The 16,307-nt window shown below is 42.9% G+C and overlaps 2 protein-coding genes and 2 long non-coding RNA genes across 7 annotated transcripts; 1 reads left to right on the plus strand and 3 right to left on the minus strand.

Annotated features, from left to right (window-relative positions):
• Window positions 1–679: 679 nt before the first annotated feature.
• On the minus strand, window positions 680–2,169 carry LOC116209462. Its single transcript, XR_004157238.1, has 2 exons — window positions 1,514–2,169; window positions 680–998 (listed from the first exon to the last, which is right to left on the minus strand). It is a non-coding gene; the product is annotated as an uncharacterized LOC116209462 (long non-coding RNA).
• A 1,325-nt stretch (window positions 2,170–3,494) lies between these two features.
• Window positions 3,495–4,887, minus strand: LOC116207037 (ubiquitin carboxyl-terminal hydrolase 51-like). Its single transcript, XM_031539890.1, has one exon. The coding sequence runs from the start codon at window positions 4,510–4,512 to the stop codon at window positions 3,646–3,648; it is 867 nt and encodes a 288-aa protein (XP_031395750.1). The 5' UTR covers window positions 4,513–4,887; the 3' UTR covers window positions 3,495–3,645.
• Window positions 4,888–8,213: 3,326 nt separating this feature from the next.
• Window positions 8,214–10,831, plus strand: LOC116208592. Of its 4 annotated transcripts, none has more exons than XM_031542120.1 (10): window positions 8,234–8,698; window positions 8,945–9,040; window positions 9,322–9,406; window positions 9,543–9,664; window positions 9,762–9,786; window positions 9,874–9,957; window positions 10,052–10,081; window positions 10,169–10,274; window positions 10,374–10,438; window positions 10,521–10,831. In XM_031542120.1, the coding sequence occupies exons 1-9, from the start codon at window positions 8,609–8,611 to the stop codon at window positions 10,435–10,437; spliced, it is 702 nt and encodes a 233-aa protein (XP_031397980.1). In that variant the 5' UTR covers window positions 8,234–8,608; the 3' UTR covers window position 10,438; window positions 10,521–10,831. The 4 variants fall into 4 exon arrangements, with proteins under 4 accessions (XP_031397981.1, XP_031397980.1, XP_031397979.1 ...); XM_031542119.1 differs by having other exon boundaries at window positions 8,241–8,698; window positions 10,572–10,831; XM_031542121.1 differs by lacking the exon at window positions 8,945–9,040 and having other exon boundaries at window positions 8,214–8,698; window positions 10,572–10,831.
• Window positions 10,832–12,229: 1,398 nt separating this feature from the next.
• Window positions 12,230–13,184, minus strand: LOC116208593. Its single transcript, XR_004157098.1, has 2 exons — window positions 12,907–13,184; window positions 12,230–12,818 (listed from the first exon to the last, which is right to left on the minus strand). It is a non-coding gene; the product is annotated as an uncharacterized LOC116208593 (long non-coding RNA).
• Between the last annotated feature and the right edge of the window lie 3,123 nt (window positions 13,185–16,307).

Below are 16,307 nucleotides of genomic sequence, written 5' to 3' on the forward strand. Positions count from 1 at the left end.
AAAAACAAAAATCTCTAGTTATTTTTAATTTCGAAGGGTGAAAAAACAAAACCATCACATGGTTGGTTGGGCCCGAATTCGAGCGAACTAGTTAGTACATATGATATATAGGCAAGGCAACAAGAGAGAGTGAACTAGGTTGCTCCCTCCAATTGTATGTGTAAGGGCTGCTTCATGTAGGGTCATGTCAAGAAAACCATGGGCATGGGATAGGGCCGGCAATTCGTATCGTGTCGTGTCTAAACGGGTTCGTATTATCGAAGTCATAACCCGTATACGACACGATTATTAAACGGGTTAGGTTTTGGAAACCCGTACACGACATGGTTATATTCGTGTCAACCCGTACACGACACGTTTAAACCCGTTTATCGAAACGTGTCATAATAGGTACACGAATACACGACACGATTATAACCGCTACCCGGATACGTTTACACGACCCGTTTATCCGATAAACCCGATTACCCGTATACGTTTACACGACCCGTTTATCCGATAAACCCATTTACCCGGACACGTTTACACGACCCATTTACCCGTTCAATCCGGTTACCCGAACACGTTATACGACCCGTTTATCCGTTTATTTCCTCCATGCATTGCACAGTTGCACTGCAAGCTCAACAAAATTTCAAACAATACAATTCAGATCTTACCAATACAATTAGTTCCGGAATTATGCAAACACGACATGTTCATTGACAATTCCACTGGCAACTTAATCATTAAGGAGTTCCGCCATCAATGTCAAAGAACGAGACTCAAAAATGAATTCATCAGTTCATAAATTCAACCCAGTAAATGAACTGTCTTGCTTACGACATCAAATGAAAAGCTGTAATGAACGAGACTAAAAAATGAACTGTCTTCTGATTCTCCTTTAGACTCTTCATCCGACACTTTTTCCTCTTCATCGTATGGAACGTCAGTTTCCTCCAGGAGATGTCAATTGAATCACGCCTCTCACCTTCACCGTTGCTCTCGCTCTTGTACATCTGGATATAACAACTGGACACTCAGTATCTGAATACATAAATGCTCAATATCAGGGACAAACCGTTCTCTTTTCAGCAGATAAGTCAACAAAATCTTTTCAATAGTACAATGTAGATGCTTATAGCATTCTCACAGGATTAAGCCCCCGAAGATTTACATATGGGTTCAACAGATGCACAAGTTTCATAATGCATGAGGAAAGAGGAAGGGAGGGAGAGAGAGACAATACTAGAAAGATATTTTGAGCTGTCAAACAGTTAGGTGTTACTAAACACAATCATAAACTGAACGGACAAAAAGGAACACAAAAGCAATGTTGAACTTTGGAAGATGAACTCAAAGAATGTTGAACTTTGGAAGACGAACTCATCGGAACTAGTCTCATATAATTTCCTCAAGAGGAAGAAATAGCTAGTAGCCAAGTAAAAATATCTTCCAACCGAGTTCTCCTCCAAGCCGCCTCACCTAATTCCTCTCCGGCAACAGAAACAGTGACGAGAATCAGCAAGCATACCTGATACTAGAAGGTGGATGCGAAGAGGAGTATGTTGATGATGAGGAATGTGACGGAGAGGATCAGAGTGGAAACCGTGTCCGATCGAGATCCAATCGAAGCTCCGACGACGGAAGGGGAAGGATACTTCCAGTGAGGTTCTCCTCCGGCCAAAAGGCAACGAAGACGAGAGATCTTTGACTGGACTGTGAAGACGATCGAAGTCGTCCTTGACTCAGGTGGAGGCTGGATCTGCAAGAATTCAACTCAAGGATCCAAATTTCGAAGGAAATCGGGTGGAACCGTGGAAGCAGGAGGGAAATCGACTTCGACTTGTGAAGATGAAGGATGAAGGGGGGCGTGTGAAAGATTGAAAGTTGAAATCGGGTACTGCGGCTACTGCCAATGGAAATTTCGAAATTAGGGTTAACCTAAGGATATTTTCGTAAATTCAGTTAGATACACGGATTAATGGGTTACACGATTACAGTAACACGATTAAATACGGTTAAATAAACAAGTTTAATCGTGTATAATCGGGTTACACGGGTTCAACCCGCTAAGACACGTTTATTAATCGTGTCTAAACGGGTTGGACCCGTTTAACTCGAATATCAAAAATACCCAACCCAAACCCGTTTAACTCCGTGTCGTGTAATCGTGTCGTATCAAATATTTCTGGCCTTACATGGGGAGGGGCCTAATGTGAAGCTTGAATCTGTGGTGGAGAAGCTGCTTTAGAAACATTGCCGCCACTACTACCCAAAATAAAAATGACATTCAGCAAAATATATAGAGCCTGAAAAATTACAGCCTGCCTTGATTTTTTGATGAACAGGTTGTTGTGTGTTTGCTTATATCGGATGTGATGTACCTTGATCTTCCTATTACAACCGCGAATGTCAAATAGTTTCATGTTAAACGCCCAACATATATAGTAATACAACGAAAGCTAACAGTCTTCTTCATAAAGGGGTGCTCTCTTTGCAAAGATAGTAATTCTAACACTTCCAAAATTGAAGATCTTGTAACAACATATCAAGGTCCAAAAGGATAGTGGGAAATCCTAAAGCTAGCCCCTAGGATCACAATTACGATATTACACAGAGAAGGGGCAGCCTGGCAAGAGCAGGACGGGAGGAAACGGAAGAGACAGATTTTGGGCTAACTCCTCCCTTTCCTTGCATGTCATTTTGATGTGAATGTGGGCTCAGTACCGAGAGCCTCGGGCCTATTTGATGTTTTGATTCCATCGTTAAAATGGCATGGCTCAACTCACGAGTCTGCCCAAACAACGTTTCTAGCTCTCCGGGTGGGCCCACACACCCGACACCAAAAGATTTGGCTTCCGGGACTCGAAGATTCAGTAACATATATACAAAATACATATAATATATATAAGCAAACTAACAAGGTCAGGTCATTGGTCAGGTCAGGTCACCCGTCACTGGTATAATGGTATTCCATCATTCCTATCCTGCCTCCTGATGGGTAGGCTGCTCGAATTATTTTGATTAGATTTCTTTCTATTGCCACCGCAAGCTTCAATTTTATATTTTGCTCTTCAGCGCCCAATGTTTATAGATTACACGCTATCATTCGGATCAAGGATTTTGAATTCAATTCTCGGTTGGGACAGTGTTTGTGTAGGGTATATATATATGTATATATATGTATTGTTTCGAGGAAAGAGGAACAGCATTTTGGGACAGCCATTTATAGCAGTGTTGGTACCTGTCAGTAGTTAGTCTTTAGTCTCTCCAAAGTCCAAACAAAACAAAACAGCATGTGACCCTCAATTATATGTATTGCAAATGGATGGCCCCCCATCCCAACTTTTGATAACTCTATCCCTTTTGTCTTCTTCATCAAAATTTACCCATTACTACTACTAGTACTATACTAACTCTAAAGCACTTTTTCCATAATCTCTTCTCTTCTTCCATAGCTGCAAATCTTATATCATAAGAAATATTGAAGTGAGTCTATATAATAAGATGAATTGGCAATGTCAACAACATATAATTCAACCATATGATCATAAACATAATTAAACACAATGAAATATAATTCAATTTCAGAGACTGCATTACTGCATGCATGATGTTATCCACAGCGACAAGCAAACAGCAGAGGATCAGGAACAAGAACAATCACTTCCTCCTGTTCTTATCCTTCCCATTGAAAATGATGGAACCTAACCCAAACAGATTCCCCGAGTGCACATTCAAAGCTGGATTGACCCTCATGGTATTGGTACTCCCATTGTAAGAAGAGGTAACACCGCTCCTCCTCAGCGGAGGCCGCTGACTCTGGTTATAACCATTGGATAACCGAGCTTGAAGCGGCTTCGATGCAGGAGGTGGTGGTGGTGGTGGCGGAGGAGCAGGAGGAGGGTGCTTTTGAGAACAATTACTTGGCAGCAGCTGCTGCTGCTGTTTCTGATAATAAGGATGGCCTTCCTTTGTCAATGGCACTTCCGTGGACCCGGTCGAGTTGCTCCTCGACAGGAGCGGCAGGGGACACAGCTTCCTCCCATATCCACTCCCACAGTTCAAACTGCTACTCCTCTTGAACCGCCAGAACGACTTCGAATTCGAGCTCTGCTGCTTCTCAGGTTCACCGCTCAGTTTCGGATTCTGCTTCATGCTCGGCTCCCTTCCTGCAGCTGAAAACTGCAGAGAAGTCACGCGGCGTACTTGCTCTTCTCCTCCTCCTCCTCCTCCTCCTCCTCCTCCTCCCCTTTTAAGGATTGGAGCCGTTGAAGACGTGGTGGTGGTCTTCTTCTTGATCTCTGTGGGGAGAATCTTCCCTTGGGAGAAGAGCTCGTCCGCCACAGAGCAAGACTCGTGGTCGAAACTCTGGGGGTTGCCGAGGTCGAACTCGAAGCCCGGGTTGAGCGCGGAGTGTGAATCAGGCTTGAAGTGGGGCTGCTCCACAGGCACGACATCGTACAAGGTGAGGTCGTGGGAGAAGGAAATCCTAGGGCTGATGGTTGAACTCTCTGTCAGGATCTCCATGGGGATTGATCAAATGCAGGCTCAGCTCAGGGGGAAAGCTGTTTTGGTGATATAAGAAGAAAATCTTATCTGAAGCAGAACAGAGAGGGGAGGGAGAGAGAATTGAGAAGAGATGAAATGAAAGGACGTTTGTTTCTTGGGGAAGACGACTAGGACTAGGACTAGGAAGGGGATTTTGAAAGGAAAGGCCGGCCAGTGGCCAACAGTATCGTCGGTTTGAGGAGGACTGGACTGGACTGGAGAATCAAACAATTTCGTACAAGGGCAGCTCTAAGGCAAGGCAACAACAATGTTTGCTATTTGAAAGGTGGTTCCTAGGACCAGTTGACTGAAATTTCAGTCAATTTTTGTTCTATTATGTTACCTGAGGGTTTGGCGGGTAACTTCTTCTTTTTTTCTAAGGTAGGTGGAGCCCACCCCTCTCACAAAAGGTAGGTCCCACTAAAGAAAAAAAAGCATGCGAAGTTGTGCGTCCCACCCCCAATGAAAACCCCACCTTGCCCCAAAAAATATTTGCCAAAAAATTTTAAATCGGATTACGACGTGGATTAATTGAAATACGACGAGGCATTGTATATGAGACTCGTTGTCGTACATTTAAAAAAGGATAAGAGTACAATGCAGATGAATTGAAATACGATGAGGCGTCGTATACGATACTCAAGTCGTCGTACAAGGGAAAAAGATAAGAGTACGACGTGCATGAACTAAAATATAACGAGGCATCATACAAGAGATTCCAGGATATCATATAAGGGAAAAAGACAAGAGCATGATGCAAATGAATTGAAATGCGACGAGACATCATACATGAGACTCGGGGGTTTGTATAAGAGAAAAAGACAAGAGTATCAAGCGGGTGAATTGAAATACGACGAGACGTCGTACACGAGACTCGGGCGTTGTACAAGGGAAAAAGACAAGAATACCACGGAGGTGAATTGAAATACGACGAGAAGTTGCACACAAGACTCAGGCGTTGTACAAGGGAAAAAGACAAGAGTACGACACGGATTGACTGAAATACGATGAGGCGTCGTACGTAGAAAAAAGATAAGAGTACGACGCGGATGAACTAAAATATAACAAGATGTCGTACACAAGACTCGGGTTGTCGTACATAGAAAAAATACGAGTACGATGCGGATGAACTGAAATATGACGAGGCGTCGTACAAGGAAAAAAAGATAAGAGTACGACGCGAATGAACTGAAATACGAAAAAGCGTCGTACAATGAAAAAAACAAGAGTACGACGCTGAAAAACTAAAATACAACAAGGCGTTGCATACGAGACTCGGGATGTCGTATAAGGGAAAACAACAAGACTATGACGCGAATGAACAAAATATAACGAGGCGCCGTATACGAGACTGTGATCATTGTACAAAGGAAAAAGACAAGAGTACAACGCGAGTGAACTAAATTACGACAATGTGTTGTACTCGAAACTTGAAGCGTTATATAAGGAAAAAAAGACAATAGTACGACGCATATGAATTAAAATACGACGAGACGTCGTATCCATGACTCGTGACGTCTTATAAAGGTAAAAAAATAAGAGTACGATATCGATGAACTAGAATACACCGATGAACGGTTGATTGTTGTGTCCTGGGGTAGCTCGACTGCAAGAAGATGTCGGAAGAACACTTGTAGTAAAAACTTGTCACCTGTCGACTGTAATATCATGTGTAGAGTTTGACTGCTTTCGACAATGCCCTTTTCAAATTTCAACGGGTACCTTTAATTTTCGAAATTTAAAAAATATTAATAGAGCAACCTACTATAAAAGGGACAAGGGAAGAATGGAGAAGGGATAGCAGATCGAGCCTCGGCAGTCTCCTAGATCTGACGAGCCCCTTCCCTAATATTGAAGCAATGATGGCCCTAATATTGAAGCAATGATGGCACGTCTCCTTTTCTTCCCTCTCAACTTCTCCCACTAAGTCAAGCTTCACAGCTCCTCCTCTTCCCTCCACCAGCTCGGTCTCGGACTCCACATCACCTCATTCCCGGTGCTATCAAGCTTGACCGGAGCATCTCTGTGAGTCTCTCTCATTTCTCTCTTCTTATTCCTGTTTGGTTCCGTCTTCATCTCTCTCCCTTGCAGCGCCGCTGAGTTCTACTCTGCCAAGCTAGGCTCTTCCTCTGAGTAACAAGACGACAACAACAACACCATGTCCTGGCCAGCGAAGTCCTCGGCTCGGCAACTTCATAACCCCGATCAAACTCATCTATAGTTTGTAACTCCTACACAGATTCGAGCTTCACGATCATACTCATCTATAGCTTGCTTGTTCGTGCTTAGCTGAGTAGATCAGTGTCCCTATATTCGATTTTTGGGTTGATTTACTCAATCTTGATAGCTTGAGGCCATGTTTATGATGTGAGCTGAGTTGTAGACTAATTCTATGTTCAATTGGATGTATCATAGGTTCTTTTCGATGACTAGAATTTGAGTTTGGGTATTTGATTGAGTTATGGTATGATTCTTCAAATAATTGAGGTGGCTCTACCTTAGTTTCGAGTTTTGAAGTCGTGTTTGGGTAGGGGCTGAGTCATATGATGATTATTAGATTTATCCAAAGTTATTTCACTCGACTTCCATAGCTTGAAGTTGGATCTAAGGTGATTATTTGTCGATTCAATTTGTGATGGTTTGGCTTGACCTTAGTGACTTATTTTTATGTTGAAAGCATGACTAAACTAAATGATAATGGGAGAATGGTATTTGCTTGATATTTTCGAAAAATAAATGATATGGAAGAGTGGCCGAGGCATGGCATGGCCACTTTGGTGATCGATTTGGAGATGGGTTGTTTTCATTGATTAATTTTGTCTTGGTCTCTTTGGTTTTTGAGGATGTGCTCGGATAGATCGTTAAATCCTATAAAGAGTATGGAGATTGAGTTTCATGTTGTTTCAGTCTCCTTAGGACCCACTTAAACAACTTGTGCGTGTTGGTTAGTCCCGGTCCCCAGAGGCTCGAGTTAGTGAGGGCGAGGGAGGAAATTATAAGAAGAATCGAGTGAATATTTTTGAAATTGGTTGATAGCCGAGAGTTGGCTCAAGGGCCTCTTTTATTCTAGATCTATCTCATGAAAGTCGTAGTGTTATTATTTATTCTCGATCAATCTCATGTGAAAATCCTACAGTTAGCATATGGGTGAGTGGCCGAACTGGAAGTTTCACTCAAATAATGCAAATAATGTTTGGGTGTTCTTCATTTTCCCATTTCCACGGCATGGTTTAGGCTGAATGATGTCGATATGCCGTGGTTCGGGAACTTCTCGAATAACGAATTGAACGAGGAACATAAACGAAGTACATCATGAAAGCTGTATTGGGCCGGCCGGCCTGCCTGCCTGCCTCATGGTTCTTGCATGTTTAGGAGGGGTGCCTGTTTGAATCCAACAGGAAGAATTTGCTGGGCTGCAAGTGGCAGGTGGCCCAACTCATGAGTCGTGCCCACCTCTTTCACCTTGGGAAAATGTTATAATGTTGCCATAGAATAGGATTTCCCCGTTGATGGACTTATATATCAATGTCCATCCCCACTGAGAATGGAACAGAAATTATAGGGTTTGAATCAACAGTAAAATGCTTTTCAATGATTAATCACAGAGATGGCAAAAAAAAAAGAAAAAGAAGAGAGTAATCACAGAGAAGCAGAGAGAGATGGCAAAAGAAAAAAAGAAAAAAAACTCTGTTTAGTTTTGGTCAACAAAATGGAAATGGTTGACCGAGCTGACATTGGGTTAGACAGTGTTCTTTCCCATTGGGAAACCGATTGGCCAACAGTTGACGTTTCATACGGAATTCAAGAACCAACCAGCATAGAGAAAGAAGGGGACCCAGATAAAACACCAACCTCATCAACCAATCCAAGTCCTTCTGTCGTGTCGTGAAAGAATAAAGCTACTCTGATGAATCTTCTTTCGTGTTTCGCGATTTTGACCTGATCAATTCAATCATCAATTGATCCCTGTAACCCCCATAGCCATAGCTTTACTTCGAATTGAGCTCAGAGCAGAGAGCAGAGATAGAGAATACAGAGAGAGAGAGAGAGAGAGAGAGAGAGAGAGAGGAGAATAATGCCAAACTGGGAGCTCAAGAACTGCTGCAAGCACGATCAAGTCGTGTTCTTGACGTGCATTGGCGTATTCACTGTTGTTATCCTCCTGGTAAGCTTAAATTCTTTCTTTACCCTCCTTTTTTCCTCCTCTTCTTACTTACTGCCCATCCATTCTTGATGGAATTGTGGTTCAAAAGGAGAAACTGAGGGAACAGAACAGTTAAGCCATCGAATGATTGGCTCTCCGATTTGGGTTTTTCAAAAGGAGCGCCTTTTTTGGAATTTTCGGTTCATGATTTCTTGTGTAAGTGGTAGTGCTTTGCTCATTGTCTGGTATTTGATGGTTTCTTTGTAGCTATGGAGAACTTTTCTGCTGACCCCTTTCAAGCTTATCACTGTGTTCCTGCACGAGGCAAGCCATGCTATTGCGTGTAAACTCACCTGTGGTGATGTAAATATCTCTACTTCTTCGGATATATCACTGCCTATTTCAGGACATACTCGGTTATTGGTTGGCTGCTTTATTTACTTCTGGCCAAATTTAGAATGTCATCTAGTTTTCTACCTGATATATCGAACTGCTTGTTGAGCTATAGAGGGAGTTACCAAGAGGGAAGATGACTAGGTAGTTCGGTTCACTATGTCGATAAGCAAAGCAACTGCATAGCGTTCACAATGCTTCGGCAGCTTAATAATTTTGCCATATCATGTTTCTTGCCCTGCGTAATTCAGGTTGAGGGAATCCAAGTTCATGCAGATGAAGGTGGCGTGACACGGACTCGTGGTGGAATATACTGGGTGATCTTACCTGCAGGATGTAATTAATGCCCTTCTTTACAAAATAATTTCATCTACTTCCCTGAAAAAGAGAGGAAAAAGAAATTGATTATTTGTGCGATATAAAGTTTACTCATCCATAAAAGGTTCACAGCGGAGATTTCGTTTCTTATCAGATCTTGGTTCATCGTTCTGGGGAATGGCTCTGATACTTGCCTCGACGAACATTCTCTCTGCAAGAATTGCTGCTGGTTGTTTCATTCTGGCACTAATTGTCGTGCTCTTTATTGCGAAAAATGTAAGATAGACAGCTAGTATTGAACAATCCTTATTTGTTTATGCAGCTGCTCTTGGCTAAATAAAAGTATTACTTGTTTTTCCTCTCATTCTTGTAGTGGACGCTAAGGGGTCTTTGCATTGGTAAGTACTTCCTACAAACCTCTATGGGGGATAATATTGTTAGCTTGTAGTGTGAAGAAGCTGCTCATTGGAACTGAACCATCTCAGGATTCATTATTTTCATTGGAGTAGTCTGGGTTCTGCAAGAAACAACAAAAGTCCGAATCCTTCGCTATGTCATCCTATTTATTGGTAAATATAGATATTTTTATTCTGCCTAATCTTGAGATTTATTACTTACTAAAACCATTCTCGGAATTTTTATATCTTGTTTGGTGGACTGCAGGTGTTATGAACAGCTTGTTCTCAGTTTATGGTATGATCAAACACATTGCCTCAAGTAAAATTTGTAAGTTGACACAATAGTAGAACATAACTCATCATATTCATACGAATGGATCAGATATCTATGATGATTTGATTTCTCGAAGAGTCCACTCAAGTGACGCCGAGAAGTTTGCGGAGGTTTGTCCCTGCCCTTGTAATGGTGTTGCATGGGGAGTTATCTGGTGAGCTTCTGTTTCCCTCCTGCCTACAAGAATTGAAGGGGAAATATCACTGAGTCTTGTGTTGCTGACTTCCCTTGTCTCATGTTCATTGGAATGAAGGGGGATGATCTCGTTCATATTTCTTGCTGGAGCAATGTACCTTGGACTTGTCATCTTATCGTGAGGTATGTTCTCTGTCCAGAAAATTCGCATCTTTCATCTAAAGAGGAAAATCTCAGTTGCTCTCATGTTGCTCTCATGTTGCAGTTGCAGAAGTTAATCTGTTGCAGTGACAAATCTCGGATGTTTTTGTTTCAGATTGATCTCGGTTGGTTGAAGACTCTTGTTGCCTTCGTGGAGTTAGAGTGCACAGATTCTTTACAGATCTTTCTGTTCATTTGCTTCTGTTGAATTGACACGCTTTTGCATCTTTCTGATGCACCCATTTTTCGTACCATTTGTATAATGAGCACAGGCTCACTTAATTGAATGTGTAGAAGAGATTCTATATGACGATTCTTGTCGAATCTGTTAAATGTTTTGACCTCATCAAATAATGCTCAACAGTTTTTCTGCCATAACCTTTCGCACCTCATATAAATGGTCTTGTAGAAGACGGCAGATTTTCGGTTGACCTAGTCAAATCAGATAATCTATCTATTGATGATCTTTCCCTAACCATGTCAAGGTGTAAAGCATGGCTCAGGTAAATGGTTGAACTTGTTATTGTCAAGTTGGTGAAGTTTCTGCTTTAGTCATCTGACCTGACGAGTTATGAGGATATGGCCATAACAAGTTAAGGTAGTTACCTTTCAACCAGATGGGCTGAGGCCCCGAGAGATACTGGCTGAGGCCAGAGAGATACGGGGCTGGTCCTGGCCTGTATATCAGTTACGGGCTATCTCATGGGGAATAGAGGTGAATTTTTTTAAATTTGGTTTGAAATTTTTTTTTTACTGAAGGGTAATGGAAGGAAACTGTCTCTCTCTCTCTCTCTCCAATCCAGAGAAGGACGATCCTCCTCCTTCGAAAAAGCGACTGGAGAATGATGGGGACAAGGGTTCTGAGATGGAGATGGATGACCGTGGAGGTGATGTGCTTGGCCAGAAGACGGTTTCTTAGCAAGGAGCCATCGAATACTGTAACGGGCGGAAGAATTGAACGTGCTGCGGAGAGGTCTTTCACTGGTGGAAGGCCTCCTCATGGCTCGATCCACAAGGTCGCCATCGATGTTCATAGGCCTGCAAGGGGCCCGGTCCAAACGAAGGTAAGTGAGGGTTGTTTGGCCTCTACTATGCCGGACAAGAACACACAGAAGTGGAGAAACCAAGCTGTGGGTGGGTGTTGGATTGCTTTCACAGAATGCGTCCCCGATCCCACCGAAAGCCACTGATGTCCACCCTCCCTTGATGAATGCCACAGAGCTGCAGCATGAAGTTCTTGGTATGGAAGGGGGATATGAGTGATGCTCTGCTCAACCCGGTGTCCATTTTCATTAGTCCTGACCCCGGACCTGCGGAGTAGTGATAACATTAATTCTATGGTTGATGGGATGCTTGTGGATGGAGCACGGGTCTCATGTTGGAGTGTTGAGGAGATTATCCCAGAATCACAATTGGATGGTCCTAAGCTACTGGTTTCGGGTGCCGATGGAGGGGATATCCAGATGCCGGATATGCACGCATAGTGCATTCTTCTTTTCTCTTTGCCTATTATTTATGCGTCTTATAAGTTGTAACTATCGAGGTGCCGGTGATAGAAGGTTTGTTCGAGATGCTAAGGCATTTATCCGTTCCGAGCAACCTGAGATATTCATTGTCGTAGAACCGCGTATTAGCGGGTCTACTGCCGATAGAATATGCAGGAGGTTACGCAGTTTCTCTCACATCCGTGTGGAAGCTCGGGGGTTTTCTAGTGGAATCTGGATTTTCTGGTGTTCGGATAGAGTTCATTTAGTCGAATTACAATGGCATGAGCAGGCCATTCAATTGAAAGTTGGGATTGGACAAAATTGTTGGTTTCTGACCGCGGTATACGAAAAGTCCTAATGAGGTTCGTCGACGTGAATTATGGGGGTTTCTTGAATCACTCGCCTCACAGATAGTTGGTCCTTGGTTCATCATTGGAGACTTTAATGAAATTGTGGATCCTACGGAGAAACAAGGTGGAGCTCCCTTCAATCCAACACGTGCACTCCGTTTTCGGGCAGCTCTTGAGACGTGCGGTTTGATGGACATGGGCAGCTGTGGTCCACGCTTCACGTGGCAGGATCGTCAATTCACTGGACGTGAACGCGTTTTCGAACGCCTTGATCGAGCCGGCTGTAATGCAGCTTAGTGGACGGCCTTCCCGGAGGCTGCAATTAAGGTGTTGGCTCGAATCAAATCTGACCATCATCCACTACTTCTGAACACTTTGGGCTTTGGCGATACTCGTAGAGTGCAGCGACCTTTTCGTTTTCTAGCTGCCTGGCATTCCCTTTCAGATTTCCCTCGATTGCTTGAGTCTATATGGGCGTCTAGTATGAATCTTCCAGCGAACCTGGCCATTTTTCCGGACGCTGTTCTGCAATGGAACAAAGATGTCTTTGGCAACATACACCATCGCAAAGCAAGTTTATTGGCTCGTTTAGCAGGGATACAAAGGGCCTTACATGAACGGCCTTTCTGATTTCTTCGACGACTGGAAGCTCGTCTCACCGATGAGTTGGAGGAAACTTTGGCACAAGAGGAGATATTTTGGTTTCAAAAGTCACGGAGCGAATGGATCCAATGGGTGATCGGAATACTAATGCCTTGTTTGAGATTAGAGTTGAGTTAAGTTCAGCTCTATTCTAACTTTACATATATATTTAATTAAGTTGTAATGATTGTTGAATTATGATAAAATGTATGAAAAAATAATGAATAGTTGAGAGAAAGTAATGATTGTGAAAAAAGTGATGAATAGTTAAAAAAAATTTAATATAAAAAATAAAAAATTGAATTGAATTATTAAAAAAATTGAAGAAAAAATGAAAAATAATAATTGTATTGTTGAATTGAAGATAAGTGAAGTATAGTTAAAAATAAACTCTCAAACCAAACAAAGCATGAGTATTTTCCCACACAGACGATAATTAAAAGGAAGAGAATCATGATTACAGCACTTAAGGATGATAATGGTGATTGGGTCATGGATGCAGAGAGGTTGATGAACATGGTTGTTAAATCATTTTCAAGCTTTGTACTCATCCTCAGATAATGGTGATGTCTCCATCTTGTCAAATGGATTTCCCTAGATTGCAGCAGCAATTTGGTTAGTCTTGTTTCGTTGGCTGAGATTCGCAGGGCGTTATTTGATGTGAAGCCTCATAAAGCACCGAGGCCAGATGGATTCCAGTCTATTTTCTACCGGCATAATTGGGAGACGGTTGGACCCTCTGTTTATACATTCATCTGAGATGTGTTTGAGGGTAAGGTGTCTATTTCGCCCGTCAATAACACGCTTATTGCATTGATTCCTAAGGTTGAGCTACCGGAAACAGCTCATAACTTTCGTCCGATTAGCCTTTGTAATGTATCCTACAAGATGGTGACCAAATTGGTGGCTAATAGACTTCGGATTCACATGGCAGAGTTGGTTTCGCCTAATCAGGTCAGCTTTGTACCAGGTAGGCACATCCAAGATAACATTGTTATTGCCCAAGAGCTCGTCCACTCAATGAGTAGGCTTCAGGATGACAAAAAATTTATGTCGATTAAAATCGATCTGGAGAAGGCATGTGACCGGCTGAGCTGGACCTTCATAGCAGACACTCTAATTAAAGCCAGTCTACCCCCTAATTTGAGGAGGGTGATCATGGAGTGCATGACCACACCAAGAATGCAGGTCTTATGGAATGATTCACCTACTGATTCTTTCGCTATGGATCATGGTATAAGGCAAGGCTGTCCTTTATCGCCATACATATTTGTCCTTTGTCTTGAACAGTTAGCTCATCTAATTAATGATGCTGTTGGAGAAAACTGCTGAATTCCGATGAGAGTGGGTCGATTTGGTCTAGTGATTTCACATCTTATGTTTGCGGATGATCTACTTATTTTCTCAAAAGCATTTGTTCAACAAATGAGGGTTATTGGGAATGTTTTGGACCGCTTTTGTAGTGCATCAGTGCAACGACTCAGTGCTACTAAATCTCTGGTATTTTTCTCCCGCACGGTTCCTACTATGGAAAGAAACCAGCTATTGTAGGTTTGTTCTTTCTCTGCGGCGATTTCTGTGGGGCGTTATCTAGGTATTCCCATCATCCACAGGAGAGTTAACAAGGAGCATTTCCGTCACATCGTTTATCGTGTTCATTCTAGACTTGCGGGATGGTCCATGAATACCTTATCGATGGCGGGAAGGGTTACTTTGGCTCAATCAGTGTTTCAGGCTATCCCTACGTATTTGATGCATATCGTGAAGCTTCCGATCTCGATTTGCTCCATGATGGACAAAGCTTGCCGGAATTTCATACGGGGGCATTCGGAGGAAAGGAGGATAATTCACCTGGTTCATTGGGCCACTATTATGCAACCTAAGGAGTGTGGCGGTTTTTTTATTTGACGTATGGAGGAATATAATGATGCTTTGCTAGCTAAATTAGGCTAAGGAGTCCTCACTCGTCCAAATGATATCTTGGTCTAGGATCTCAGGGGGAAGTACCTGAACCGTATCGAGGGAACACAGTTCCACAAAAATTCAACTGATTCGTGGCTCTGGAAGGCGATTACACGAGCTTGGGATCAAGTATCTAAGGGAGCTATGTGGGCTGTTGGCAGAGGTGATAGGGTCCGCTTCTGGGAGGATGTCTAGATACCGGGTGGGAATTCTCTGCTGACTCGTGCCTTAATCGATGTTCCTCCTCAGTTATGCAATAAACCAGTGACTGATTTCACCAGGGTTGATGGTTCTTGGCTTTGGGAGTTGTTTAGTCATTTACTAAATAATAATACACTACTTCATGTAGCTTCAGTTCGTCCCCCACAACCTAGTGCTGATTTTGATAAACTGTACTAGTCACATGAATCGTTGGGTATGTTTTTTGTTTCCTATGCTTATCGGCTCTCAGTTGAGCGTACGCTTGCTACTCCTGTAGCTATTTGGCGCTTAATTTGGAGATGGTCAGAGGCACAAGGGGTTCGACAAATTTTGTGGCTTGTTGCGCATGATCGGCTTCTCACAAATGAATTACGTTTGTGGACCCATATTGTAACATCAGCTTCTTGTTATGTCTGCTTGGGACAAACTGAGTCCACAATTCATGTCCTTCGGGATTGCACCTTAGCGAGGGAGGTATGGCTACAGTTAGTTCCTACACGCCAACAACATACTTTCTTTTCCTTGCCACTCCAGCCTTGGCCTATGGCAAATCTGCAGCAAGATACTCTCTGTAGTAGCGGTTCTAGCTGGTCTGTTCTCTTTGGGAAGGGTTGTTGGATGTTGTGGAGTAATAAGGGGTTGTTTGATGAGCAGTTCTCTCCTCCATAGGATGGTGCTGTGAAAATTCGTTCTGTAGCTTATTGATTTACTGTTGTAATGCTGCGGAGTGGTCTTAGAGATCGGACCCGAACACTACGTTGGATCCAGTGGCTTCGACCACCGTGGGGATGGGTGAAGTTGAACATGGATTGGGCTTCTTCCGGTAATCCTGTGGTGGTTGGAGCTGGAGGAATATTAGGAGATACTGATGGTAACTGGATTTCGCTCACAAGATTGGCATATCTACGGCTGTCACTGCTGAATTGTGGGAAGTACTAACCGGCTTGGAGATGGTGTGGCGTCTTGGTCATAGACAGGTTGTCCTTGAGCTGGATACCGAGGTGGTAAGTCGATTTTTATTTGTTCCCCTGATGCTTGTGCGCCTCAACTTACATCCCTAGCAGAACCTGTTCGGGAATTGTTGGCACGAAATTGGAATATCCAGGTTTTACACACTTTTCGTGAGGGAAATTCGTATGTTGATTGGTTAGCTCGGAGTGCGCTTCATTTGCCGATAGGGGTTCACTTCTATCAGTTTCCTCTGACACG

Source organism: Punica granatum, chromosome 5 (assembly GCF_007655135.1).
Source record: "Punica granatum isolate Tunisia-2019 chromosome 5, ASM765513v2, whole genome shotgun sequence".
In the NCBI taxonomy this organism is placed as follows: domain Eukaryota; kingdom Viridiplantae; phylum Streptophyta; class Magnoliopsida; order Myrtales; family Lythraceae; genus Punica; species Punica granatum.

Bases quoted from the DNA above. Each gene is read 5' to 3' on its own strand.
- LOC116207037 (XM_031539890.1), bottom strand. From the start codon at position 4,512: ATGGAGATCCTGACAGAGAGTTCAACCATCAGCCCTAGGATTTCCTTC.
- LOC116208592 (XM_031542120.1), top strand. From the start codon at position 8,609: ATGCCAAACTGGGAGCTCAAGAACTGCTGCAAGCACGATCAAGTCGTG. The intron at 9,407-9,542 runs GTAATTAATGCC...GTTTCTTATCAG, and splicing joins GGTGATCTTACCTGCAGGAT to ATCTTGGTTCATCGTTCTGG. The intron at 10,275-10,373 runs GTGAGCTTCTGT...ATTGGAATGAAG, and splicing joins GTTGCATGGGGAGTTATCTG to GGGGATGATCTCGTTCATAT.